Source organism: Bactrocera tryoni, chromosome 3, assembly GCF_016617805.1.
Source record: "Bactrocera tryoni isolate S06 chromosome 3, CSIRO_BtryS06_freeze2, whole genome shotgun sequence".
Classification (NCBI taxonomy): domain Eukaryota; kingdom Metazoa; phylum Arthropoda; class Insecta; order Diptera; family Tephritidae; genus Bactrocera; species Bactrocera tryoni.
This window is the reverse complement of record NC_052501.1, coordinates 6,670,785-6,698,760: the sequence shown is the minus strand read 5'-3', so window position 1 is coordinate 6,698,760 and position 27,976 is coordinate 6,670,785. Positions and strand designations below refer to the sequence as shown.

The 27,976-nt window shown below is 35.6% G+C and overlaps 1 protein-coding gene across 6 annotated transcripts in view; it reads right to left on the bottom strand.

Moving 5' to 3' along the window:
* Positions 1–27,480, bottom strand: part of LOC120772577 (filamin-C) — a 95,843-nt gene extending 68,363 nt beyond the window's left edge. For 2 of the 6 annotated variants that reach the window (XM_040101280.1, XM_040101279.1), the window contains exon 1: positions 5,435–6,303. In XM_040101280.1, the coding sequence (XP_039957214.1) occupies positions 5,435–5,671 (237 nt within the window). In that variant the 5' untranslated portion in view covers positions 5,672–6,303. The other 4 variants (XM_040101277.1, XM_040101276.1, XM_040101275.1 and 1 more) reach the window with 4 other exon arrangements.
* Positions 27,481–27,976: the final 496 nt, after the last annotated feature.

The window sequence follows — 27,976 nt, the reverse complement described above, 5'->3', positions numbered from 1 at the left end:
TGTTCTAATAACGGTGCATCTTTGTGCCTGAAATAGATCAAATTGGGTAACAACTTAAGCTAGTCCCCATATAATCCGTATGAAGTGTTCGGTTAAATCCGTACTAAGCCCTACCTTACTGGTTTCTATTTAGTTACTAAATGCATTTTCATGAAAAACTCAAAACAAATGTTTATAAGCCCTTAGTCGACGTATTTCCAGTAGCTCTGTGCGTAAAAGTGACAACTAGAGTGACAATTAAATATTTAATACATTTATTATCACACATAGACTATCTCGATGATCACTGAAAAGCAGAGAAACAAGTATTTGTTCCATTTTTAAAATAAATGTCGATAAACGCGTCTTTTCTCCATTCCAACTGAAATTCAATAAGCATAAAAAGTGAATTTCTTGTTTCTATACAATTTCTACTCGTTTACTAACACTAGTTGCTGTTGTTGCTATTGTTCCGCTTGAACAGTGCCAAATATGCAAAAATGCAAAATAGAGCAAGAGGCGAGAGCAAAAAATGCAAAAATCGTTAAACTACGATCAAATTACGATTTTATGCAACTCGCAGGTAATTGCTTGCCACAGCAACAACAAGTATGTATCTACAGTGGAGACGAGTCGCTTGAGCCGCCTGCCAAACTCATTAGACGAAAAACGCGCGCTGAGACGCAACGCAATCTAAAGGGAGAGAGAGCGTGCTATAAACTGTATGCAAACGTAACTCATGGCATGCTTCTGTAAACACACACACACACACATGCATTTCTAAAAGTTTATGTAAATTATTTATTTGTACATTTAACTGTTGTAAACCTATATTGGCATGCGGCATGCAACACAAAGTGCCGACTCTGAGGAATTTATCGTTTCGCTTGCTGTGACGTAAGCAGGTAAACAATAAATGTGCAATATTGGGTGGGGACTGTGCAATATTTTATTACAAGCATTTCGGTACGTTTGATTGATTTTCACCGCCATTCAGTGCCTTTCTCTATTGACGCTTGTCTAGAGTCGACAAAAAATGTTTCGAAAAAATCTGAAAATTCACACTTTTTATTGACATTAACTATTATATCAATAATTACTTTAATTGATTCGAAGAATTTAATTAGTCAGTCTAATTAGATTTTTTCTAACTAAAATACATTTAGTTCACTTCAAATATGGTCAGCTGCAGCTGATATTGTTGATTCATTGGAAAATTACCGGTAGATACCATTTATCCATAATTTCCACGAGCAATGACAGATAATTATTCCCGGTTTACTTTCCTTTAATGACGACCAATTACTGGCACATTTCGCTACAAAAATTATAATTGTGACACAGGTCACAGACTTGAAGCAGATCTAAGTGATTTTTAGCAATAATGAGTTTCCAAATAATTTTCACAGTTTGACAATATAATCTCTTTCAGAAGTGGAGCGCATAAAATAAAATATTTTTAAGCCATTCCGAATTCTTTCTGAAAATATTGTTTACACCAAAGTCTTACCTTCTTCGAATGGCGATAACTTCTTTATAAATATTTTTTTTATTTTAATAAGTCTTCGAATAATTTTCAAATACTTTTTTAAACATTTATATTTAAGCCTGAAAAGGGTTTATAAAGTTTGCCATGCAGGTTTAAACATTCAGAGATCATACATGTAGATAAATGTTCAGCGTTAATAGTCAGTCTATCTGTCGGTCTATCCGTCTCTATATACGCGAACTAGTCCCTTAGTTTTTCTCGCCAAGAAGCTGTTCATTTGTCGGAACGATTAATATGGGAGCCTCTAGCATATAGCTGCCATAAAAACTGGCTGATCTAAACCAAAGTAAAGATCTTTTTATACCATTTATGGCTATAAGAATTTTTTCGAAAGGAAGCATTGTTATTGATAGATTGGATCCAGGGGGTAGCAATTGAGTGTCTAAAACCTGTATGACTATAAATTTTGAACTTCAATCTAGACAATTCAGTTTGACAGATACTGCATAACCCAATTCGGTAAAGCGATATGAACAGTCGAATTTTTTCGAAAAATGATTAGATAGTAAAAAACCATAGTACTTAGTAGCTCGAAGTATACAGGATTGTTGGCTAAATTTGGTAAATACCTAAAATTTGATATTAATTGCAGGTAGGATCCAATTTATGTTTTTGTTTTATGTTAATAATTAAACTATACAACAATCGGCTGTAGTAAATTGCATAGTGAAGAAACCTATTTTTGAGTCCTAAGTAGGTAAAAAATAACTTTCAAGTTTTCGAAGTAAGTTTCCAAAATCTATGTAAATATATAAATACCTTCGAAGTTGGAGATTAGGCTTAATAAAAAAAATATTATTTTTAATTAAAGTAAATATTATTAAAAAAAAAATAAAAATATAGAAAATATCATTTTATACAATTTTTCTGTCATGTTTATTAGACAGATGCTCAAATTCGGAACTTCGAAAAAATTTAAAAAAAGTATTTCGAAAATGCAAGCCCGACTTCGAAAGCTAATAAAATCTGTCAAATAAGCTATTTAAGTATAAAAAAGTAGAAGGTTTTAATATTATTACGTTTTTAGTAGCGTAAATAGTGTAATTAACAAGTACGTATTCAATAACCTCTACCTCAACATTCGAAGACAAATACTTCGATTTTGGATGCTGACTTTGAAAAAAATAAATAAAATTTTTAGTTTCTTGAACTCAATGTCACAGAAAGCAATGCAACTGATCCCTTACCCAGTCTATTCGATTTTGATTGCTGACTTCGAATATCGAAAAAACAAATTTTCTCGCACTAATGCTCTGAAAAAGCAATGCAACCAGTCCTGTGTTGTACAGTGTAAAAGAAAAAAAAACCAAATCCTTCACATAATCGATATCAAAAGATCAAGGGTTTCAAATTCAACTTTTTAATGGAACATGTACGAATTGTTCAGACGGAAGCACTGCCGGATGAACTTATAGATAAAATCAAAGTTATGTATGGGATATTTTTTTATTTGTAGAGCGAATGATAGCTTCAGTGCGAACGTAGATACTGTTTGTTCAACTGTGAGTTCATTTCATAAATATTTCTAGGAGGTTTAGTGTCAACTAACAACTGGTAGAACCATTTCTGTTTTGTTTTAACGAGAAAACTTGTAAAAATTATAATATTACAGACTTTCATGTATTAAATATAGTGAACTCACTATTTTATCAACTGCTTTTTACAAGCTATTCTAGTAATGAATAAATATGTTTTGCAGAAAATTTGTATCAAAAATTTTCGGCACACCATCAAATTCTCAAAAAAATTAAGTTTCTTTTATTAAAAATTAGATTAACCACGGAATGAGCTTCTGTTTTAGAATATTTATATTTATATAATCAAACTCTCTCAATTCCACTCCATAAGAAACATTAACGTTCGTTGTCTCAAGGATTGTTCAAAAGTGCAGAAAAATTTTCTTGATAGGATTCAAACAAATAAAAAGAGAAATATCTCAATGAATTAAAAAATCGGCTAACTCCTATACACATCAATATTTCATTAGAAATCGCACAGCTTCCCTCTTGAAGTTGCAAGAATACTCTCTAAAACTCCTAAGTAAATTCTGCGCGGCTAATGCCATGCTGCTAACGAAACCACACCCAACAGAAATACAAAAACTTAAATTGTGTGCCAAGTTAACTAAAGTTGGCTACAATAAGTCTGCATTCATTGAGTAAGTATTTATTATAATTAAAGGTATATGTTAATTAGAACACAAATGAGTGGGAAAAATCGAATGCCAGCAATATCCGCGTGGCAAATATTTAACTACTTCTTTGTTAATAACGACAATGTCATGCCATTATTTAACTCTTTATGGCAGCTTGAATTCGGAAATAAGGCGTTTTCATTGATAATACAAATTAGTACATATGTACCTATATAATATATATACATATATGTATTTACCTACATATGTGCGAGCAGTGGTTTCCTCGTGCTACATTTAGAGCTGGCTCCATGGGCAAACGTGGACTTGTTCGCCTAATACGTTAACATGGCATGAATATAAATTACACCAATCCACCGCATTTGTACACACTTAAGCAGTGATATGTAGAGACGCCTGTGGGGGACGCATGTGGGCTTAAATCGGTAGATGTGTGTGTTTATGCCAGAACAGACGTTAGAATTATGAGCGGGTGAGATGTGTGCGGGTATACAGCGTACGTGTATGCTGGTATATTTCAAGCAATTTGCGTGTGGGTTGCACATTTTAGGCCATCTTGCCATTGTCACAACAACAACAAATCTTATGCTTAATATTTTTGTTTTTCGTTCATATAGAGAACTTCATTGTGTTGTGTGTTAATAAGCAATGTGTTTTTGCTATTTAGTCACAATTGTTCAAGTCAGCGATATATATACATACATACATGCATGTGTGTGTGTGTGTGTGTGTATAAGATAGCTGCAATTACGTTTTGCAATATCCATTTACCTATTTTTGTGCGGAAATACTGCGGAAATACTGCGGAAGGAACCTACTTAGCTTGACATGCATTAATATTTATGCACAACTTTGTATATAACTGTCTTTAGCTGGCATGCCCACACCCGCTAGCATGGTATGGTGCACATTTGTCCACCGGAAATGGCTGGCGATTTGCATGTGTTCTACAAATAATGCCGTAAGCTTGATTTTAATATGTTATATTGTGAAAACCAATGGCTAAAAGTCAGCGAATTTTAAATAGAGTTAAAGGATTTGGTAATAGCAGTTGGAAAAGTAACTGTATAAAGTGTAGTTTTATAAAAAAAACACTGATATTCTCAAAATTAGAAATTTCGTAAACGAATATGGAAATTTAGCCTATGCCACAAAGTCAATCAATTCCCATCAATTCTATAAGGCATGGAAAACCCTCCACCAATGTAAACGAGTGGAGCTGTCGGAGGGAACTTGTGTTTTTTTTTACGAAATATATTATAATATGGCTTTACGTCCGTACTGTGGTGGTATACATTCGTTTTAGTTACTCGAAGCTATTAACTTTGGCTTAATTTTTTAGCTTACATTCTAAAGCTAAAAACTGACAGGAAAAAGGCAGATTATTTGCAGTAAAAATTAAATATCTTCATTTAATTAAAAAAAAATAAAAAATAAATAATAAAATAATACTTTTTACTAAGCATGAACTCGAACTTCGAAGCTAGTTATATAGACTTCTAAGACTTACTGGAAAATGTCTGACTATCTTTTATAAAAGTTAAAAATCTTTATACAATTAAAAATAAAACCTCATGGAATCCTTTAATAGAAAACACAGTCTTTAAGCATTAAGGAAAAATTCCTTGCAGACGTAATATTCTTAAATATACATATATGTATAATTAACATTTACTTTAACAAATTTAATATACATTTTTGAGTATATAATTTGTATAATTTATAAGTAGAGAGAACTTTGCAACACTCACCTGCATGCCCGTTGGACGCAAATGCTCGTTCACCCAATTGCGAAATGTGTTCGCCTGTATTTCGACCCATAGGTCCTCGTTGCCGCGTATGTTCATGCCCTTGGCGGCGGTGCCTTCGGGGCTGCGCGCCACCAAACCGGCATGGGTGATCTTCTGCGTTTCGGTGCTGCCATCGGTGTTGTGTTTCAGCAGACCGGCGTGTGTCACTTTGGCACCTTTAATATCTTTCACATCCATCCTGCGCGAGGATGACTACACACTGTCACTTAAGCGATTCGTGCACTTATTTTTCTTAGTATTCGGATTCTTTTTCTTTTTTTCTCGTTGTTGTTGTGAAAAGAGTAGAGCAAAATGTGCGAAATTCGGCGTTTAACACAATTTGCGTTTTGTTTTCATAGTGAACTTCGCACGGTTACGTCTAACTTTAATTTAATTTTGTGTACTAAATAAAAGCACACCAACACACACTCAACTGCACAGACACTCGCCCAGGCACAAGTGCGCGCTTTGTTCTTTTTCAATTTGCCTGTTGGAGGAGATTTATTGGGTAGGCAATCACCTGCTGCGCACTCACTTATTTGGGCAGCTTGCTAACTCTAAGATTCTTTTAATAAATTGCGTTTTGCGATTTTGAATATTTCGTTTCGTTAACGCTGAAATTTGAGGAAAGAAAAGCTACAATTAACACTACTTAAACACGATTTCAATTTACTTAACAATTATGTAATAAAATTTGCCAACACTTTTGCCTTTATAGTCAGGCTTAAGCCTTTGAACCAAGCTACAAAGATATATTTGATTTTATTCACAAAAAATTGCCAACTTTTCACGCGTCGAATTGTCGTGTGTGCGCGCTCAGCCACTGCTGCGCTCAGACTGAAACGCGTTTTTAGCCAAGTTCGCCAATTAGTTTTTTCGAATGTTGGAACAAAAAGCAAAAATCTATTCAAAAATCCGCTCCGCTTGATTCGTTCACCAACACCAGTGTGCACTCGACTCAGCTCAGCGCCAACCCACACAGTTTCAACATTTCAAGTCAGCCTACTCACTTTTCGTAGCAAGGCTTGTACAGCGGCAACCACAACAACAACAACAACGCTGAATCAACAACAGCTTAGCTCTTTACAGACATATTTAGACTTGGCTTGAGAAACCTGCCTCAGAACGTCAACAAATCGCAAAAAACGATGACGTCATGCACGCTTTTCGAAAATGAAAATGAACAATGTGCGCGCTCACCAACACATAAGCGCAGGCGCACATTGCACACGCTCTCTCACCACGCGCTTACTTCACAGATCTCGCTTAGCTGCGGCGCTCTTGGCCAGTACACACAAAGTGGCTAGTTGCCGCTTTAGCCGGCGATCTTCTGACTTTTGCCTCTGCTCCCAGCTTCTCACTTTGTGCGCTGAGCTTTTTTCTTGCTGCTGCGACTTGTCTAACTTGTTTTTGGCTTAGAAATAAAAATTCGACTGCTCGCTGCTGCGTAGTTGCTGCTGTTGTTGTTAAGCCGAAAAATAATAAAATAGAATTTTGAGTGAGCAACTTAATGCGAAATCGTACATCAAAGAGTGCGGGTGAAAAAAGCATAAAATAAAGCTATGGCAAAGTAAACAACAGCGAACAAGCGTCACAAAGTGCAAGCAACAATGCTAATCAGTGATCAAAACGGATTACACTGAAGAAAATTTTGTGTAATACACAAGAAAGAAGTAATGATTTTTTTACGAAACGGATGAACTCTCTTGGAAAGGTATTTCAGTCGCACTAGCGACAGAATGAGAACGGGTAAGAGCTTCGCTGCTATGCACTGCTGGATGGTTGGGCCTCAGGCGAACTCGGCAAGCGCTAGTAGTCTACCAATCACAATGCCCTTCTGGCCCAGCGTAAATCGTTAGAAGTCTAATCTCATTCAGAATAATCTGCTTCGAAGAAATATATTCGCCCAAAACTTTCTTTCGACTGCCCCTTAGTCTGACCAAAGCTAAAATACCTTGGACCTCAGACGTTTAGACATCCAGATGAAATTTCGGAACTGAAAATAAAGAACCCAAGCATGTTTGTAATCGATTGATTGCGTCCTTTATTGCCATATAGATCCCTTACGGAGCTATGGCCATCCGAGGGTGTTGAGTCCTTTTCATTGTGGGCCATTTTTTACTTGGCGGGTTCCAAACACCGCGAATAACCCAGGTGTGGGATTGTTCGCCTTCTCACTTTAACTCGCTTTCAACGGATTTTTTTGGCTACCCAGCGGAAACTCGGTCTAAGGCCGAAAGTCATCAGCTGCTTAAGCCACTCCCAAGTGAATGGCGCTGAGAGAACTTACCCCACTTGCGTGGACTTCTACACAGGACTCCATCTTTCCTTCAAGGCCCTTTGTCGAGTGCTAATAACCATCTACATGAGTTTTCATATGACTTCACAAAGGAGTGCATATAGCAGTTGAAGTGTGATCCGCCCGCCATATTGGGGAATCAGTCTTCCAAACTAACCAGACCCAATTAATAGTAAATATTAATATTCATCCGAGTATGTTTTCAGAAAAATTATTGATCTTAAATGAATTTTCTTAGTATAAACCAAATGCGGAGATCCATAGTTTAATTGACTCAAAAAAGGTATTAATAATAGCCTTTATGCATTCGGAGTCGGAATACATTTTAGGCATAACTTTATAAATATTAAATAATTTACTAGTGTTGTAATTATTACTAAAATTATTAAAGCGTGATCAGGAAAAATGGTAAGTTGTTCTATAAGAGTAGAGGCTCTGTCTTGAAGGCCAATCTTGAAGGCCAAGGGCAGCTCATGTTGCATCGAGAGCAATAATCTTCAAATGGAAAATTTTCGAAAGTAAGTTTTTTTTTATTGATTTTCTAGAAAGATTCAGGAAGGAAGAGAGAGGAAATTTGTTGCGCCAAAGGTAGGTGAACTAACGAATCTATCGAGAAAGTAGGACCTTAATAATTCTAAAGCGAAATATGAACTTTTTTCGAATTCCATTCAAATGTTTGGTTAACTATAATGAAATCTCAGATGTTACGCTTTTTTGTTGTTGTGTTTTTAGTTAAAACTGCAAAAGTTATATGAAGATTTATAGACTCTTCAGTTCCAATTATAGAATTCTTTCATCTCAAGTAGGTAAGAGTAAGTGATTTATTACGCTTTAATACGCTTAACTGTTCATACTTATTACGCGCTATTACATAAGCATAACTAGAAACTACACTTGTGTTCTGTACACAATCACAAGTCAATAACTTGTGAATGAAAACGCCGTGAGCACTTTATAATTTTTTTTTGCTGATAACTGCTTAGCCTCAGCCGCCAGTTCATTATGGCCACATACACACATAAATTAAGAGAACCACAAAAGTAGTCACCTATGGTGCGACGGTTGAGTGAAACCAAATGAAAAATTCCAGAAAATGCTGCCTTCGTGTTGACACCTGCGCGCTTGAGTAACCAGCTGCGCTCAGCTCAGCGTCTCATGCTGAGTTCTACGACAATATCTAATACTCCTAACGCGAGTACTCGTACGAGTGGGTATATTTGTTTGTATGTATATGTATATTACAAGACTGTAAAGCTTTTCGCATTTGGAATCTCACATCACTACTGGGAAAAGACTGCTCGCTTGTCGTGATGTCATAGTTCTGGTATTTTGTTGATTTGATTTTTAGTAATTTTATGCCAAGCCTAAAATATTTTTACAACTTTTGTTTAGTTTACGATTTAAAAGATAGGTGATTTAGCATGTATTTGATATATATGTATTTTAGGAAGTTGAAACATGGGTGGGGTAAAGTGTCAATAATTTGGAATGAAATATTACTACTGTCTATTGTGGCGCATTTATTATTTGTTTATATAAAAAACTATACAAAATACTAAAATAAAATTGTTAATATTGGGTAGTAGAATAAGTCTTTTCGTATTTTCTCAATAGATGTCGTTGGATTCGTATATGGTATCGCCTGTGCTACCGATAACATTGTGTCATACTATGTAGTGCTGGAAAGGTAAGATTTTAAGCTTCATTGAACCAAAATAAAATTAAAAAAAAATCGGGGAAGTTGAAAAGTTACAGCTGTTCTAAAATGAATGAAAATAATGAAGAAATTCGCTATATTTTGAAAAATTTTTCTATAAAGAAGGGAAGAAGAATGCCACGCAAGCCACTAATGAAATTTGTGAAGTTTACGGAGACGATGCTATACCAGTTCGTGTAGCACAACAATGTTACGCTCTGGTCGACTTTTCGTTGAAAAAGTCGATGAAATTAGAGAAAAGATTGACCAGGTCACATAAGCAGCCTTGACATCGCTAAGGAACTTAACATTCATTATCAAACGGTTTTGAACCATTTAAAAAAGGCTGGCTACAAAAAGGAGCTCGATGTTTGGGTACCACATGAATGGTCTGTGAGAAATTTAAAGGACCGAATTAACATCTGCGATTCTTTGCTGAAACGAAATGAAATCGAACCATTTCTGAAGCGAATGGATAAAAGATGAACTATGGTCCAAGCGTGGTGAAGCTCAACAAATGGTCGTAGAGCCAGGATTGAGGCCTTGAAAGGTTATGCTGAGTGTTTGATGAGATTGGAAAGAAATCATCCACTATGAACTGCTCCAGTCTGGTCGAACGATTGATTCGACATGTTACTGTCAATAGCTGACGAGACTGAAGCAAGTAATAGAAAAAAACGGCCAGAATTGATCAACAGAAAGAGCTTCGTCTTCCATCAAGACAACGCTAGATCACACACAGCTTTGATGACTCGGCAAAAACTGGCAAAGCTTGCCTGAGAAGTTTTGATGCATCCATCATATAGCCCTGACCTTGCTTCATCGGACTACCATTTGTTTCGGGCAATGCAGAACTGCCTTTGTGGAGTAAAGTTGGCTTTAAGAGAAGCCTGTGAAAATTACTTGTCGCAGTTTTTCGCCGAGAAACCAGAAAAGTTTTACACTGATGGCATAATGTCTCTAGCGGAAAAATGACAAGAAGTGGTCGTCCAAAATGGTACATATTTGGTTCATTAAAGTTCATTCGAAATATAAAAAAATAAGTTGAAATTCGATTAGAAACGCGAAAAGACTTTTTTACCTACTCTTTATTACTTACTTAACAAAGAACACAATCCACAGAAAGAAAGACTTCAAACTTCACAGAATTGTTCCTAAGCAAAGAACACTTCCGTATGGATTTGTGGCAAACTTGAGCTAAGTGAAAAATTTTAAGTAAGCGAAATTTGCATTTGCAGAGACACATTTATGCCAATTCTACCAAAAACTCAATCAAAATTCTTCACAAAATCACTTTACACGAAAAAGAAAAAACCTCTTCAGTTGAGAAACGAAAACAACTTCGACAAATAACTGAAAATCCATATGAGAAAATATATTAGAAGTGTCACAACCACAATTTATGGTGAGAAAATCCTCTCTCGATCGCTGGCAATCAAAACTAAGCGCCAAAGCAGGTGCAAAGCAAGCGCGTTGTCAACAAAAAAATATACGCGCCAACAAAGAAAATGCAACGACACAGACACACTGACAGCGTGGCAGCGGCACGGCTCAATACTTTCGAGCGAAAAAATTGAAGAATTATTGAAACTGCGACGGCGTAAAAAAGTAAAAACTAATCCGTTTCGCTTCAGATTGCCAAAAAGGTGCACCGCAACTGATTGCTGGCGACATTGTGTGCATGTATGAGTGTGACTTGTTATGTGTGTGTTTAGGTGGACTGGCCTCAGAGTGTGCTCGTGGTGGCAGTGCTTTGCGTCAGCTTCGTGACAGTTGCAATGCGCCGGAAATCGCTGCCGCCTTTTCCGTTTTGTGTCACTTTAACTGACACAAATACGCTTAGCAACAACAACTACCACAACAACAACTAAGGTAGTGTACAATTCTGCATGCAGGCAGGCGGCAGGCATCCAGTTGGCTGGTGTATTTTCTAGAATGGTTGTTGCTAAGCGCCCATAACGAGCAAAAACGAAATGCGAATGCAAATAAAACTTGGCATTGCGTAAAATAGCAGCAACAATAACAATCAAACTGACGTTTATCGCTTGAAGTTTAAATGCCAAAAATGAGCGAAAAGAACCGTGAGGCTTAGGCAAAAACAATGTGCAACGCACGAAGTGTACACAAGTTGCAGTTGTTGTAGGTGTTTGTGTGTGTTTGTTGGTGCGTAAAAATCGCAATTTTAAATGCAATACACACATACACCAGCTTACACACACACATATTTAGAATTACAAAATATTGCGCATAAAAAATATTACGACTTTGGTTCGCGTTGCCGCCATCAGCCATCAGCTTCGCAGTATTCGCTTTCATCTGCGCGTTGTCAGCTGTGTGCATGTGTGCGTGGGTGCGAGTGTGTGTGCGTCGACCAATACAGCGATACCCGTTACATTGTTTTCGAATTCACCATAAACGTGTGTACGTCACCCGTTCGCCCACGAAAATATTTGCTTGAACGTCATAGCACTTTCGGTACTGATATTGTTGGTTATAGTTGTTGTTGCTTTTACAATTTTCACGGTGAGCCATTAGCAATGCATATTTCGCGAATTTAATGCGCTAGTAGGATATTTAAAGTACAAACAGTCTACGTTGGAGTAGAGAGAAGTCTCCGAAGAGTGGAAAATATGGTACGAAGGTGTGTAAAACTTCTCCTTACTTTGAGTTCAGGAAGCACTGCTACTGCAAGTTCGGCTTTGCAATGTTTTGCAATCGCCAATAGCTTCGGTTCAAGTCACTAATATACCGGAGAGTTTGAAAAAGTAGTTGACACTCCGATCTGCTAAACATACATACATATATATCGATAGACTTAATAATTCCTTGTTATATAGTCATTTGGGATTGGAAAGTGATGCTTCTCGAAATACGTTATTTTCGTTATGAAGTTCCAAGGCCAAGTGCAACATCACTCAAATATTTCGGTCCAGTTGTCTACAAGTAGGTTTGCTTAGACTCTTTTGGAGATCGTCCTAGATATATTTTATATATTGCTAGATAATAGATATCTTGTAATGATTATTTGAATATACATATTCGATTTTTTAAAAAGGTGGCGTAAAGATTTCAAGCCAAATGCCAACTCTCCCCCAAAAAAATTTTCATCGGAAAGTAGTATAAACTCTCTGCAGTTCTATACTCAAATTGAAATCAATTTGATTGAATTGTTGTCAGCATTTTCAATTGGAAAATGTTTTAATGAGAATTTCTAAACAGATGGCAGCTCTCCACAAAAAAAAATTTACCGAAAGTTGAATAAAACTGCTAAAGTTTGTCAATCGAGTTGTCATAATTTGATTTCAGGTAGATTGTTTTAGTATTTAAAAAAGGTGGCAACCCCATTAATTCAGTTTTTTAACTGTAAACTTTCTTATATATTTTTTCTTTGGTTTTTGTCGCTGTATTAACTTATTTATTTTACTAAACTGTTTAAACAAGAATTTCTAAATAGGTGGCAACACTCCACAAAAAAATTTGTACCGAAAGTTGAATAAAATAGCTTTTGTTTGATATTCGAATGATAATAATTTATTTATCTCAAGAAATTGACTGAAAGATAAATTTTAAACAGGTGGGAACTCCTCTTAACCACTGTTTCCAACGTTAAGTGCCCTAAGGCTGCTTTATTTCTTCATCTAATGTTTCTTTTGTATTATCAACTGTTGAAACTAAAAATTTTCATTTAGGTGGATTGTTTTGGATTTTTAAAATAGGTGGCAACCCTTTTAAGTCAGTAGTTTTAGCTGCAAACTTAAACTTTTAGCTTGAAATCTTGTAATACTACATTTTCAGCATCTAACGGTATTATACATACTTTAGCTGCGTGTTATTTTCATTAGGAGCTTTTAAAATTTAGTACACAATCTCTGCCAGCAATGAATGCAATTTTCCTCACAACACGCTACACGATAAAGGGTAAAATACTATAAATCATACATACAAGTATGTTTGCTTTTAGCAGTAATTGTTTTCCAGTTTCTCATATGAAAATGGGGACGGAAAATTGGGTTGACCTCAACAGCTTTACCCAATGAGGGACGCATACTAGTATAAAAAGAATGCCAGACAATTGCTTATCAAAATTTGCCTTCAATTTATTTATTTATTTATAATGAGCTTAACCTCGATTGCATGCATCTATTTTGTATATCAAATCAGAAAAATGTAAACCAGGAACTGAATTTCACAGACAAAGCCAGATGCTTCTGCACGCGCTCAAACAGATTTAATTTGCTGTAAAATTAGTTTTAGTTTAAGCAAAAAGTATTATAATCGCGGTAAACAAAGACAATGCAAGCACGCACACACATACAGGCATACAAATGTATAATATAATTATATATGCGTGTGTGTTGCGGTGCATTCGATTGTAAAGAAAAATATCACAGTCACAGCTAATCGCATGACTGCATTCGAAAACAATTTCATACACCCATTTGAGCATTTCAACTGATTTTATGAACTCTGTATATTGTTTTGTTGTTTTTTCTGTTTTTTATTTGTGCTTTATTATTATATTTTGTTTGTGATGGCGATTAATGCACGAGTCATTTTCTGATTTTCAACCCGTTTTCCTTCACCACAGACACACATTCACACCTACTTAGCTACAGAACTGCGCACATACATATGCTTGTAGATAAATAAATATATGTAAATGTATTTGTGCTTGTGTGTAGGTAGTTGCATACAAATCGACGAAACAATGACTAATTGCACGCATTTTAAGTTCAATGCCAATGTCAGCTGAGTTTGGCCCGCAGCCGCTGAGCTGAGTTTAATCGAGCTGAGTTGTACAGTCATTGTGGCTTATAGAGCTATATAGGTATGTGTGTGTCTGTGCTGTTGTGCTTAGGTGAGTGCGGACTGTCAGTCCTCATGCGACAATGTCACTTATGAGATCACAAGGCTGCTGAATTGACTTTGCGCTGCAATTGACAAGTCACTGATGGCGCTTAGAAATTATATTAAGAAAAGTGAAATCGGTGCATGAGGCATAATGACCGATGCTGTTTTGTAGAATTCCATAAACGATTACGATGAAAAAAAACACGCAGACCGTGGAGCGTCATTTCAGCGCCGCTCGCAGCAGCTCGAATGATCTATGGGACGGGTTTAGCGTCGAGATCTTAAATTGAAAGCGTACAAAATGCAGCTTTTGCAAGAACTGCAGCCACTCGACCTTCCCAAGTGACATCTCTTCGCTCTATGTGATGTTCTTAGAAGATCTGATCTCATTTCTAGCTCAATGGATATGTAAACAAGCAAAATTGCGGCATTTGAGACGAAGAGCAACCTGGCGAAATTCAAGAGCTGCCATTTTACATATGTAGATAAACAATGGTTTGGTGTGGTTTGTGGGCCGGTGGAATCATCGGTCTACATTTCTTCAAAAATGATACTGGTGAGAACCATGACAACCGACGATTTGGTGTCTAAAATTGATGCTCCTGATCTCAGCGACATTTGTTTTCAATAAGACGTCATCACTTCCCATATACATCGCATCAACACTTCGGTGAGCAGATAATTTCACGTCTTAGGCCGGTCGACTGCCTACCAAGATTGTGTGATATCACATTGTAAGGCTCATTGCTGTGGGTATATGTAAAATCTTAAGTCTATGTGGACAATTCCGCTTCGATTTAGGCATCGGAGCAAAACAACACGCGTGTCATTCGGCAGTTACCAGTCGAAATGCTCGAATGAATCATCGAAAATTGCACACAACGGATGGTCTATCTGATAAGTAGCCATGGTCAACATTTGAAAGAAATAATTTTCAAAAAATTAGAGCCACAGAATGCTCTTTCGAATGATAATAAATATTCCTCATTAAATTTGAAGTTTCTGTGCTTTTTCTTTACAAAAATAGGGAAGCTCGAAATGGATCACGACTTAGTCGATTTAGCCACGTCCATCTATTTTTCCGTTTACTCATCCGTCCATCTGGCTGCAAATACGATGAACTAGTCTTCCCAAATGAAGATATTGGACCACTATAGCATACAATTGCCACACAAGCTGACCGCTTAAAATCTTGTATGTAAACTTGTTTATTTGTGAAAGCTATTGTAGCTTCGGCGCAAACGAAGTTAACTTTTTATCTTTTCTGGCCTCATTCCTTGAATTAATTGTTGTAAATAATATTAACCCTAACGCCACGCCCAACTGTCCGTCAACGACGCTCCGGGCTACCGCATAATTGAAGGTTTCTCTCACCACACCGCCATTAGCTGCTGTAATTCTATTTGTTTTTGCTTATTTGTTGTAAATAATGTTGTAAATAAGTAATTTTACAATTATTTACTTTTTTCACTCGCAAAAACGCTTTGCATGTCGCCGAGATAAGCGGATAAGCTAACTTTTCGGCGTGTCAGCATTACAGCAATTCAGCTTTTTGACTCGCCGCGCGTCGTTCAACGCTTAATTTGCTTTGTTAGATAACTACGTACCTGTTTATTTTGATTAAAAGCATTTTTGTGTGTTTTTTTATTATGTTTATCTTGTTTTTGCTCGTTTATTTTGGATGACATCAGTTTATTTTATGAATTTTTAACAACATCATTTAGTTGTTGTAGCTGTTTCACTGTCACTGTCGCGTTTTTGATTGGTGTCATCACTCGGTGGTTTATATTGTATAATAAGGGGTATAAAAATTGATTTTAGTTGTTGTTCAGTTTGTCATGTTGGCAGGGCTGATTTGGAGGGAGGAGAATTATATGAGAGCTTTAGTTAAAAATAGCGCAAATTTTCACTTTAATGATAAATTGGCTAAAAGTTAACTCAAATTTATTTTGAAAGTATGTTTAGAGGGTCAAAACAGCTGGTGGTTTTGGGTAAAAGTTCTATGAATTTGTGACAACTGGATTAGATATGTTTCTAGTTTCGAAAGTTTCATGTTCATCACCCCAAATACCTGATCTCCCTCGAGCTAAATGTTACTTTCATGCTTGGAGTTATGTAAGGCTCTAATATGGAAAAAAAATTAGCTTCAACTCTAACAACTTAACTTAACCAATTTCTAATTAGGGTGACGTTGAAACAGACTCGGCAATAAATCAGAGAGAAGTTGCCAGTTAAATTAAAAAATTTAACGAAATTTATTACGCTTCATTAAAATTACCAGTACTTGCTGCAAAGCTGCAATGTGTGTGTGTAAAATTCACAACAAGAGAACGCCTGTAACTCTATATGTGTTTGTGTCTCATCGCGTGTGTCACACATGTGCCAGAAATGCAGTTACTTGATTACCATAGATAGAGTTAACTGACGCCTCATGCACCGCATTCTAATTGAAACATTCACAATGGAGACAGCAGCTAAGCCCACAAACAAGCGATAAGCTTACACGCGCGCTTCTAATTGCAGTCAAAAGAATGCGTTACATAATATACTCACTTGGCAATGGCGCGGTTGTAGGGCAGCAAGTAGAAAAGACGAATGAAAACAAAATGCCAGAGAGCTACCTGTTGCGAGTTTGTGTCTTAAGTCTACTGTTTGCGCTGCCATGCATGGCATAATTACCAACTCAGCATGTATATATGTATGTGTCAGCATATGTGCGCATTCTATGATGAACTTGGAAGCGACTGTCTACTGTAACAGTACTTTCAGCGCAACTGCGACACACAAACAACAACAAATATGTATGTTTATGTGTTTCACTGCGCCGCCTGCTGACTGAGCAAGCGGCTTGAATAAGCATGTGAATGTAGAAGTGGTGGAGGAAAACGCTGCGCAACATTTTCATTTATGAAATTCTGTGTTTCGTCTGTCACAGCCAACATCAGCACTGCATTTAGCACACATAACTGACACATACGTCGTCGAATTAGCAACGCAAACGCAAATTTCATTGAAATTCACGACTCATCTGCGAAATTCGGTCAACGCTTTCCCAGAATTTCGGCTGCTAAGCTAATGAGCAGATGTGCATGCTTCAAATTTTATTTTTACGATTTAATTACAGCGTAAAATATACTAAAAGTAAAAAAGGTAAAACGAGAATGGCAGCTAATCAAAAGTATTTGCTGTTAATGGCAGGAAACGAGTTGATAAATCGATTGCTAATCAATTATGAATTGTAGAAGTGAGCAGGTTAGTAGTTGTAGGGTGGGGTAATATCAGTGGCACGTTTGATAAAGTTGACACCGAAAGGGCTTGGATGTAGCTAATGCTAAAACGTTGCAGCTGTGGGTGGAGAGGTGGGAAGCAGATTCTTATTTAGTAAAGTTAAGCCTTTCTCAAGCAAAGCAGTTTCTTGTTTAATAAGTGTAAAGCCTTTCCAAGATTTATTTAGTCGTTTAAGGAATAGTTTCCATTATTAATATTTATTAAAACAAGAAGCTAGCTAATTATAATAAATGCTAAACGTATTTTAGTAAAGTCTACCTTAATGCGCAGTTGGGACTGTTTCGTAAGTATGGAATTATTTCACTATATAGAGTTCAAGTCAACTTGAAAAGGCTGATATTTCACTTGTTGGCATACAAGTCAGTGAAATCGATTACAAGTTAAACGAAGTAACATTTAATTTCTTCTGAATATAAAGATGCTATCTTAATGAAATTGTGGACGGGAAACATAAGCGATCAACTGCACAGGTCCTCAACTGACAACCAGGCCCAGATTCAGTTAAAACAACTCGGATTTACTAACTCTTATAAGCACCTTTAATACACCCTTAATAAATACACGAAGGCACTGACTTGGTGAGGTGGAAATCCATATCAAGAAAAATTAATAGAAAAATTCAACATGGCTACGTACTTTTGAAAAGAGTTTCATGCTGAACTGAACGCAAGTCGAAGATAACTTTACGTACACTTTCATAGCCCAAACGAAGTATTTCTAAGATTTAAATTTTGTTTATATGTATGTATATGTGATTATGAGAAATAGATTAACAGAAATCTTGTCGGCAATAACTTTTGCCGTCAACGCAGATATATAAATTATATTTGAAAATTTCTAGACGTTTTCGCAGAAAACCTGAGAATATCAATATTAAACCTTGAATCATCTGCCTTCTTATGGAAATTTAGTGCAAAAGCGACCTAAACTAGGCTACATGCAAATGAATTACAAATTGAATGAGGCAAAACTACTCTAAATCTGAAAAGTAATCTGCCAATGGTTTGCATCCAGAGGAAAAGCTTTTGCTAGTTTTTTTAGTCAAGTTGTTTGACAAAAACAACCTTCATGTCGATTTGTGATTACTTAGTAAGGAAAAAAAATATTTTCAAAACTTTGATCGGACAGTTTGAATCACAGCTATATGCTACAGCGTTTCAATTCGTAAAAGTTGTTCGGTTATTGTAGCGCTTTCTTGGAAAATAATTCACGCTATTCGTTTAGTAAAGATATCTTATCGAGTGAAACTATTTTCCATACAAGGATTTGATTTTGATTGTTCAGCTATATTTCATAGTAGACAGTTATCGTCTATTCCGACAGTTTTGTGTGGGTGAAAAGAACATTTTTAAAATTTCTGCTGGATATCTCAAAAACTAAGATACTAGCTGAGATATATGCCTAACGTAAAATCACTTTTCATAAGTTTACAAGTGAAGGAAAACCTATTACTATTATAACCAGTGATATTGGAACAAAATGTGTCTTTTGGTTATAAAATGGTTATATATAGGTTATCATAAACTGAAACCAAATGTATGTTTTGGTTATAAATTGGTTATACATTGGTTATCATAAACTGGATATATTGGAGAGGTGAAGCTTAAGAAATTATGATGATGATATATTTAAGAAGACGTAGTGAATTCTAAGCAATAAACAACTCAATTTCGAATTTTCGAAGTTACGTTGTTTTGCATTTTAAGTGACAATATACTTTGTAGGGTGCTTATAATGCCAAGACTGTAGTTGTTTTCTTATTGAAAATTCTCAATATAAAGACTTTTTACAAAAATAGTTTGGTAACTCAAAACGCTGGATATAACTTTAGAAAAACTTTTCCACATACAATGTTCTATGTACATCCACTTCAAGTTAATTTCTGCACATCCAGTGATCTCGAAGCTTATCGAGAGTGTAATCTAAAAGTCTCAAAACGTGTTTGTTTCGATCACGACAACTATTTTCATTTCTTCAGTGATCCACACATGTCATCTTAATAAAATACTAATATTGTTTAACGAATATTGAAACTTTTTATTTATTCGGACAGTTAAAATGTTCAATAGAGTTTGCCAGTCCGACTTTTTACTTATAGTCTTCGCAAAAACTGCCTTTTACAGCCTTATTCTAAATGTAATAGTCTATCTTACCTTCTCGCCTAAAACACATTATAACAAAACTATATACCTCGAAATTTGATGCAAATTAGAACCAGAAGAAAAGAGAAGTAAAAAATATCTACCAAAATTTATTCCGCAACAGAACTTTATGGCGTTTACAAGTGAAAGTGTTCTCCGGCAAATGCTTATCGCATTCAATCTCGCTCCACTAAGCTTAATTTTTATTTTATACAGACATCTGTGTGTGTTTGTTGGTAAATAAATATTTTTAATTCAGTTCGGATTTCGCTTTTCGTGGCATATGTGTGTTTGCAGATTCGCTTAATGAATTCAATAACAGATTCATATCAAAAATGCCAACAACAGCACAAACAACAAAAATATGTTAACACAAAAATGGGGAAACTCGTTCGGGCAGCGAGAAATGCGCAAAGCTGAAAAATGAGCAAATACACAACAGCAAATAGTAGTGTTGGCAACAACAACACTAGCAAAAGCAGTTGTGTAGCGAACGAAGTGGTCAAAAAGCAACCAAGCAAACACAGCGTTAATCAACAGCATTCCAAAAATACACTTTTATTTATCGGTGTTGTGTGAGTGGTGGCGGTGGCACGCAAAGCGCAACACACGAGCTTAATGCCCGCCCGAGGGTTTCAGCGTTTGAGCGCCGAAATAAACAAGTAAAAAGGTTTCAAGTGATTACCACACGAAGTAATTGCAAAAATAGAGACAAGCGAATATTGTAGAAATTGAATAGAAAGATAGTGAGCAGCACGACGCTTATTTTACAAAAAATCTGGCTTGTTTACCAAATCGATGATAAAATTAATTTATTGAAACACAAGCAAGTAAATATGCTTCGCAAAAAATATTCGACAATCATTTATTATTATTCGCTGTTACCGAGCAGCGGAGAGTCGTGAAAAGTTAACGCTTTACGCGCCGAAAAATCACGCCAAAATTGGTTGCCGCGCGTGTGTGAGTGAGTTGTTTTGACGTGTTCAACGCCACCACCGCCAACGCCAACAACGACGCATTTGGTTTTTTGCAAGTGGCTGGCGGATTGCTGAGTGTTTGGTATATATGTACATATAATATATTCTTCATATTTGTATATATTTATGTATATGTACATATGCATATATATTTTAATATATAAATATATACATATGAGACTTTGAAGATATATTCACGTAGGTGTAGGCGTTGTTGTTGACACATTTCATTGACTTTTGCACCCGCTGCTATGTGGGCAGATTTACCCAAAAGTTTAATTGACTTTTTTAGCAACCAGTGTCGCAATTAAATGTAAAAATTTCAAAAATAAATATGTCGCATACGAAATTTCTAAAAAAAGAATATTTGAAATTATTGTTTCAGTGATCCGCCCACGTTGAACTGAAAAATATTTCTGATGAAGCAAACGCAATAAATACTAAAAAAAATTAAATTCAAAATTGGAGCAGAGTTCGCTGAAGTGAATTTCAATACAATATTTAAAACCATATTGGTTTAAAGAATTAGAGAAATCTATTGAGAGCACCAGCATATATCCGTAATTTGTATTCGACTTCTTAAAAGAAAGTAGATAGTAATGAAATTCAAATCAAACTAAATATTTATTGTGTATAAATTAGGGTGACCATGCTTGTAGAGAATTCAATTACCTACAAAAATATGAGGTCTACAATTTCAATTGACTTTTTAATTGAGTTATAAGAATTCTAAGAAATAAATTGCATTAAAATAATCTAACTTCAACCCTTCTAGGTTTTAAAGGGATAGGTTTCTGAAAAAGCAAGAAAACGGTTTTAGAGAGCATTAGATTTCTTAAAAAATGTATGCAACGAGATATTTTTTGAAATAGCTGGAAGCGAAATATGCATTTTTCTTCCCGTTACTATTAAGAACTCATACTTAAAGAGGTTTTCGTAGAGGCGTCTAGGAACCTATTTTCCAACTATCAAGCAAAAAAAAAAATATTTGGCCTTTTTAGCCACCCCAGTATATAACCAATATAACTTTAAAGATTTACAACCGCTTTTCGAAGTTATAACTATGTACACCTCGACTAAAAGAATAAGATGATTTCACTTTAATTACTTTTTGGAAAATTAAAATAGTTTAGAAAAGCTATAAAGACAATAAAAATTAAAATTGTGACAAAATACACCGGAAAATTGTAAATAAATTCCTTGGGTATTCCAAAAAAAAATATTTTATTTTTAAGCAGCTGCTTAAGTTGGTACACCTCAGTAGTACCTTGGGATGTTTGCAATGGAAAAAAATATCAAACAAAAAATTTGCCTATAATTTTTCTATTTCTAACCAAATTTCGTATGCGAAATCGTTCCGAATGTTGTAAAAGGCTAACGGTAATTCAGTTTTATCAAAAACACGTGACTACGACTGACTTTCAAAGACGATCAAGAGATCGTTGAAGACATATGTACCTCATTCTGGACGACCTTTGACGTCTTCATGGCAAGTGTTGGAGAAATGACAAAAGATAACAAGAAATCTCTCGCCAGTCTATTCGCATGTTTTTGGTGGATATTTTGGATATGAAATGCGTTCTTGCTCGACTCGTCTCGATAAAGCTGATTTTTTTGAGTACGATTGTTACCGAATTTAAAGCCAAAAACGCAAAAAACATTATCAGTCAACCACCAAATTTGGATAGTGTCATTTTTTCTTGCTCTCCACACTGAAATTTTATTCGAGTATTTCTTAGTTCATATATGATAATCTCATAAAGAAACTGTATTATTGTTCAGAGGCTGGTCACAGGTATATCACGTTGTATATTAGAGATAATGTTAGACAATATATTATAGGGCAAATTGTCAATAAGAATACATTTATAGAAACAATAGTAAATGGTCTTTATGCCGGATATACAATAAATTCAAACGTTTTTGAGGCAGCGTTTAAGATTTTCGATGATATTTTCGGTTTATGAGTTGCCCAGAAGTGTAGAATTTTTCAGAAAAAACGATTTGTTTGGAAAGCCAGCATGTTCGGTATTTGAAGGTATATCCTAATATAAATGGATTTAGTATTTATTTTTTAGTTTTTGTTTTGTTTTTTTTTTTTTTATTTAAGATAATTTTTATCAGAAAAAGCTCCGCAGTGTCAGATACCTTTATTCGGAGGTCCTCCAGAAAATCGACTACGAGATCAAGATAATATTTTTTATTTCAAAATTAATCGCTGATTATTATGGTGTATTAATTTCTGTACAAGAACATTTTTTGGCAATTTTTATTTATCAAATAAAAAGTAATCTCCCAAAAATGTATTCTTTCTAGCTTCCAAGTAGTTATAGGGAAGTTTAAAGTGAAATTTTTGCACCGATTTTCAGTAAATACAAAATTATTTCTATAGCATATTATATATATATTAGACTGCCTGCAAGCCTCCTTAGTAAGTACAATATGATGAGAGACTTAAAGCTAATAGTATTAATAATGTAGTTCTTAGAAATATTTTCTCACTTTCATCGTGAGCCCACCAACACATTAAATTTAGCTCTTTATAATTTTAAACACTCACTAAAAAATCAGCTTAAATAAAAACAACAAAATAAAAGCAAAATCGTGCCAAGGTCACCGCAAACGCCAACTGGTTGCAAAAAACCATGGACCAGCTGATTCAGTCAGCTTTGTTTTCGAACATCAAGATAAAAGCGCATGAGGCTATAATGACTGAAAGCAACAGTACAAATCAGCATGGAAAAGCAAATAAATATAATTGAGCATTGGCAATGAAAAAAAATAAAAAAAAAACAGAAAAGCTAGCAAATACAAAAATGAGAAATATTTATGCGTTCGTGTAAAATCCCAAAATTATTACAAATGTTGAAAGCAATTAATGAAAAGTAAGTGACCAAAGTCATTGCTGTTAATGAAAGTGACAGGCGGCGGACTACCCTAACAACAATAACAACATATTAGGTATCAAGCTACTATCGCCAACAATCTAGCTACCTTGAGGTCTGCAACTCAGAGCAAAGCGACAGCGTTGGTGTTGGTGTTGGGCGAGTGTGCAGCACACTTCCTTGTTGGCAACAGCGGGCCAATTCGCTGACATAGAACGACCTCTTGCCATATCATATAAAGAATTTTATAATACAACTATTAATAGTCTAAAAGTTAACACTCTGATTTCTAAGTCATAGTTTTTGCGCTTAACAGCTTATTTTATATTTCGAGCCAGGGTAAGCAGTTTAAAGGTCTTTATCAAACAGGCTTACTCATGAAATCCTTAAATATCTCATGCTTGAAATAAGAAGAATTACCGAAAAACCCTAAAATATTCTTCATAATATCAGTTTTAAGTTGGTATGCTAGCTTAGAAATAAAACAATCATTTTTCTTTTTATTTTCTGAGTTTAACCATTTAAGAATATTTTTACGAGTGGATTTTGCAAAAATTCAGTTACTTTCTGAGATTTAAATATTTTACTGGTATTTTTCTGGTCCGGCTTTTTATGACTTATTCTAGGAAAAAATTTACGTGAATCAAAATTATTAACTACAAGATTGAATATCAGAAATAGTATGCCTTCAAATGTGTTGCATGTCGAAGAGTTAAGCAACGAACTCGATATATTTATATCATGCGAGAAAATTGTCGAATGACATAAATCAAACTGCTGAGAATTTCACCGCGTGATTTTTTAGAATTATCGGCTAATAGTGAAAATTAAAATAAAACCGAAAAAATAAGCACTTTGTGAGGTTCATATCTATGTGTGTATTACAGTTAAGCTTTTTAAACCTTGTCGATTTCAACCACAGTGTAAATGTCTGTAAAAAATTAAATTATCTTAAGTAAAAAACGATGTTTTTAACACCGAAAAGGCAACCCTACATTGTATGTATTGGATAGTCGAAAAAGTCTTTTCGTATTTTCTTAATAGATGTCGTTGAAGTCGCATATCTCCAGTGCTACTAATCATTGTCTTATATCACATAGCGTTGGAAGGGTGAGATTTTAAGCTTCATCTAACCAAAAACAATTAAATTCCGGGAAGAGGAAAAAAAGTTACTGCAGTTCAAAAATTTGTGAAAATAATGAAAAAATTCGCCATATTTTGAAACTTTTGTTTAAAAAGGGAAGAATGCCACGCAAGCCACCAATGAAATTTGTGAAGTTTACGGAGACAATTCTGAAAATTTCGATGTGAAAGATGCACATCACTCTGGACGACCTTTCGTTGGAAAGTCGATGAAATTATGGAAAAAATTGACCAGGAACGTCACATAAGCAGCCAGGACATCGCTAAGGAACATAACATTCATCATGAAACGGTTTCGAACCATTTGAAAAAGGCTGGCCACAAAAAGAAACTAGATGTTTGGGTACCATATGAATTGTCTGTGAAAAATTTAAAGGACCGAATTAACATATGCGATGCTTTGCTGAAACGAAATGAAATCGAAGCAAATGGTAACAGGAGACTAAAAGTGGAGTCAATATGACAATAATGTGCGAAAAGATCATGGTCCAAGCATGGTGAAGCCCAACAAATTATCGCAAAGCCTGGAATGACGCCTCGAAAAGTTATGCTGAGTATTTGGTGGGATTGGGAAGGAATCATCCACTATGAGCTGCAACAGCCTGGTCAAACGATCGATTCTACGTTTTACTGTCAATAACTGATGAGACTGAAGCAAGCAATCGAAAAAACCGGCCAGAATTGATCAACAGAAAGAGCTTCGTCTTCTATCAGGACAGCGCTAGATCACACACAGCTTTGATGACTCGGAAAAAACTGGAAGAGCTTGGCTGAGAAGTTTTGATGCATCCACCATATAGCCCTGGGTTTGCTTCATCGGACTACAATTTGTTTCGGGCAATGCAGAACTGCCTTAGTGGAGTAAAGTTGGCTTCAAGAGAAGCCTGTGAAAATAACTTGTTGCAGTTTTTCGCCGAGAAACCAGAAACGAAACCATAATGTCTCTAGCGGAAAAATCGCAAAAAGTGGTCAACCAAAATGGTACATATTTGGTTCAATAAAGTTCAATATAACTACAAAAAAATGTTATATTTGATTAGAAATACGAAAATCCTTTATCGACTACCCAATCTTTAATGATCAGCATGACAAGTTGCTTTGATTTAGCCATGTCCGTCTGTGCGTTAGTCTGTATATACGCGACCTAGTCTCTCAGTTTTTGAGATATTGATCTAAAACTTTGCACACGTTCTTTTCTTACCAAGAGGTTGCTCATTTTTCGGAACCGCCGATATCTGTAATTCTTGCATAAGGCTTACATACAAACTGAACGATTTGAATCAAATGCTTGTATAGAAAGCTTTTTATTTGACGAGATATCTTCACAAAATTTGATAATGATTGTAACAAAATTTGAGTCACGAAGAGTAGAAGATTTTATTAATTGATCCCTCGTCTCTACGATAATACCTGAAAAGTTGCTGTTTGATGTCATAACTAAACTATAGGTATAATTGTTTTCATCACGATATTTTTAAAGATTCTGACAAGTCTTCGAAATAATTTCGATTATTATAAGCAATTCTCCGTCACATATTCCAGGCTACCATTATTGTCATTAACTGAGCACATAAACTTATAAGCATAACCTGGAAATCAATGTTTCCGTGTTTGCTACATCGATTTCTTAAGATAAGTTATCTTAATGGTTCAATTTGATCTACAAATGCACAAAGCAGACCGGCCCATTGTTTCCGTTAGTGTAAAAATCAAAAGCAATAAACTTAAAACCGATGATCGGCAAAAAGATGGAATTTCAATAAAACCAAAAAACGTGAGAACTGCGGATCAAAGACAAGCGGTAAATAAAACATGCAACAAAGTAGGAGGAAGCAAAAAATAAATAAACAAAAAAGGAGAAAAAGCAAAAAATTGTTACGGTACAAAATGCCGAAGAAAAACCCAAAAAATACAAAAGCAAAAAAAGCAAAAAAAAACAGAAGAAAAATACAAAAACAATAGCGCAGAATAGGCAACAAATGTGGATAAGATAAAAGCGGCACCTGCGAGCGCACGTTAATTACAGCCCAAATGAAGTGGCGTGTAGCGGAGTTGACTGGCGACGACGTTGCGGTACTTGGCGCTCAAGTATGCTGAGATGGAAAACAAAAAGAAAACAACAAACTAGTACAAAAAAGCAAAAACACGCCATCAAAAGAGTATCGAGTGAGTTACAGCGCTTACAGTGGAGCCATGGTGTGCGTGCAGAGCGCGCTTGTGGCAAGTGCCATACAAGCGCACAATGGACAAATGGGCTGGTGCGGCAAGCCGACTGTGAGTAATGAATTGCAGCGCGCAACAAGTTGAGCGGGCGGCGCGTTGAGACGAAGCGGGCGAGACGAAGCGAACAAGTAGCTCGCGAGACAGCGTCAGCCTGCAGACCAAAATAGACACAGAAAAATTCCAAAAAAAAAAAAATTAACAGAATAACAATTATGACAAAAGCAAGTAGCAGAAAGTGGCCGAATTTCTGTTGCTGTTATACACGCTTAGCGCTAATTTGAGCAGCTATTTATTCTTTAAAATATAACTTTATATTTTTGACACAATCTGTTGCATTTTACCGCTATTTGCAACGCAACAAATCTATTTTTATCACTTTTGGCGATTATTTTGTCAGCGTTTTGTATTACTTCTATGCACACTTGTTGTAGTTGTTGACTGCTTTTTTCACAATGCAAATTTTTGAGGAAAGCGACTGCTCCGTAGCACTTGTGACGAGCTTCAGACACGATCGGCAACTGTTGGTCGGCTTCACTGGTAGACTTAAAGTGGGCCGTGGTTAGGCTAAGCTTTCGAGGAGCTTTCAGTTTCATGCGCTTCCAGTTGGAAGTGATATGCTTTGAGAAAGCTCATTGGAATTGCGTGACGTCATAGTTGCTTGGTTGAATGTCAGAGTCGACGCAGGCAGTGCTGCGCTTGTGGCTTAAGTCTTTTGTTTACCTCTTACTCTCTTGCAGCGGAAGCTTATCTGTGGCTGAATATTTACATTTTGTTTATTTTGTTAGTTTCTTTTTGTATTGATAAGTGTAGAGTATTGGAAGCTAAGAGACAATTGACGAAACACGTGAATTTAGTTAAGAATATCCACTTCTTGGGGTAACACCAAGAGAAAAAGTGAATGAATTACCAGCAATAGAGCAAATTTGAGTTTTAATTTTTTTTCTCAATTTTCTCAAAATAAATCAATGGACCTTAGATTATTTAGGACCCACATATCAGG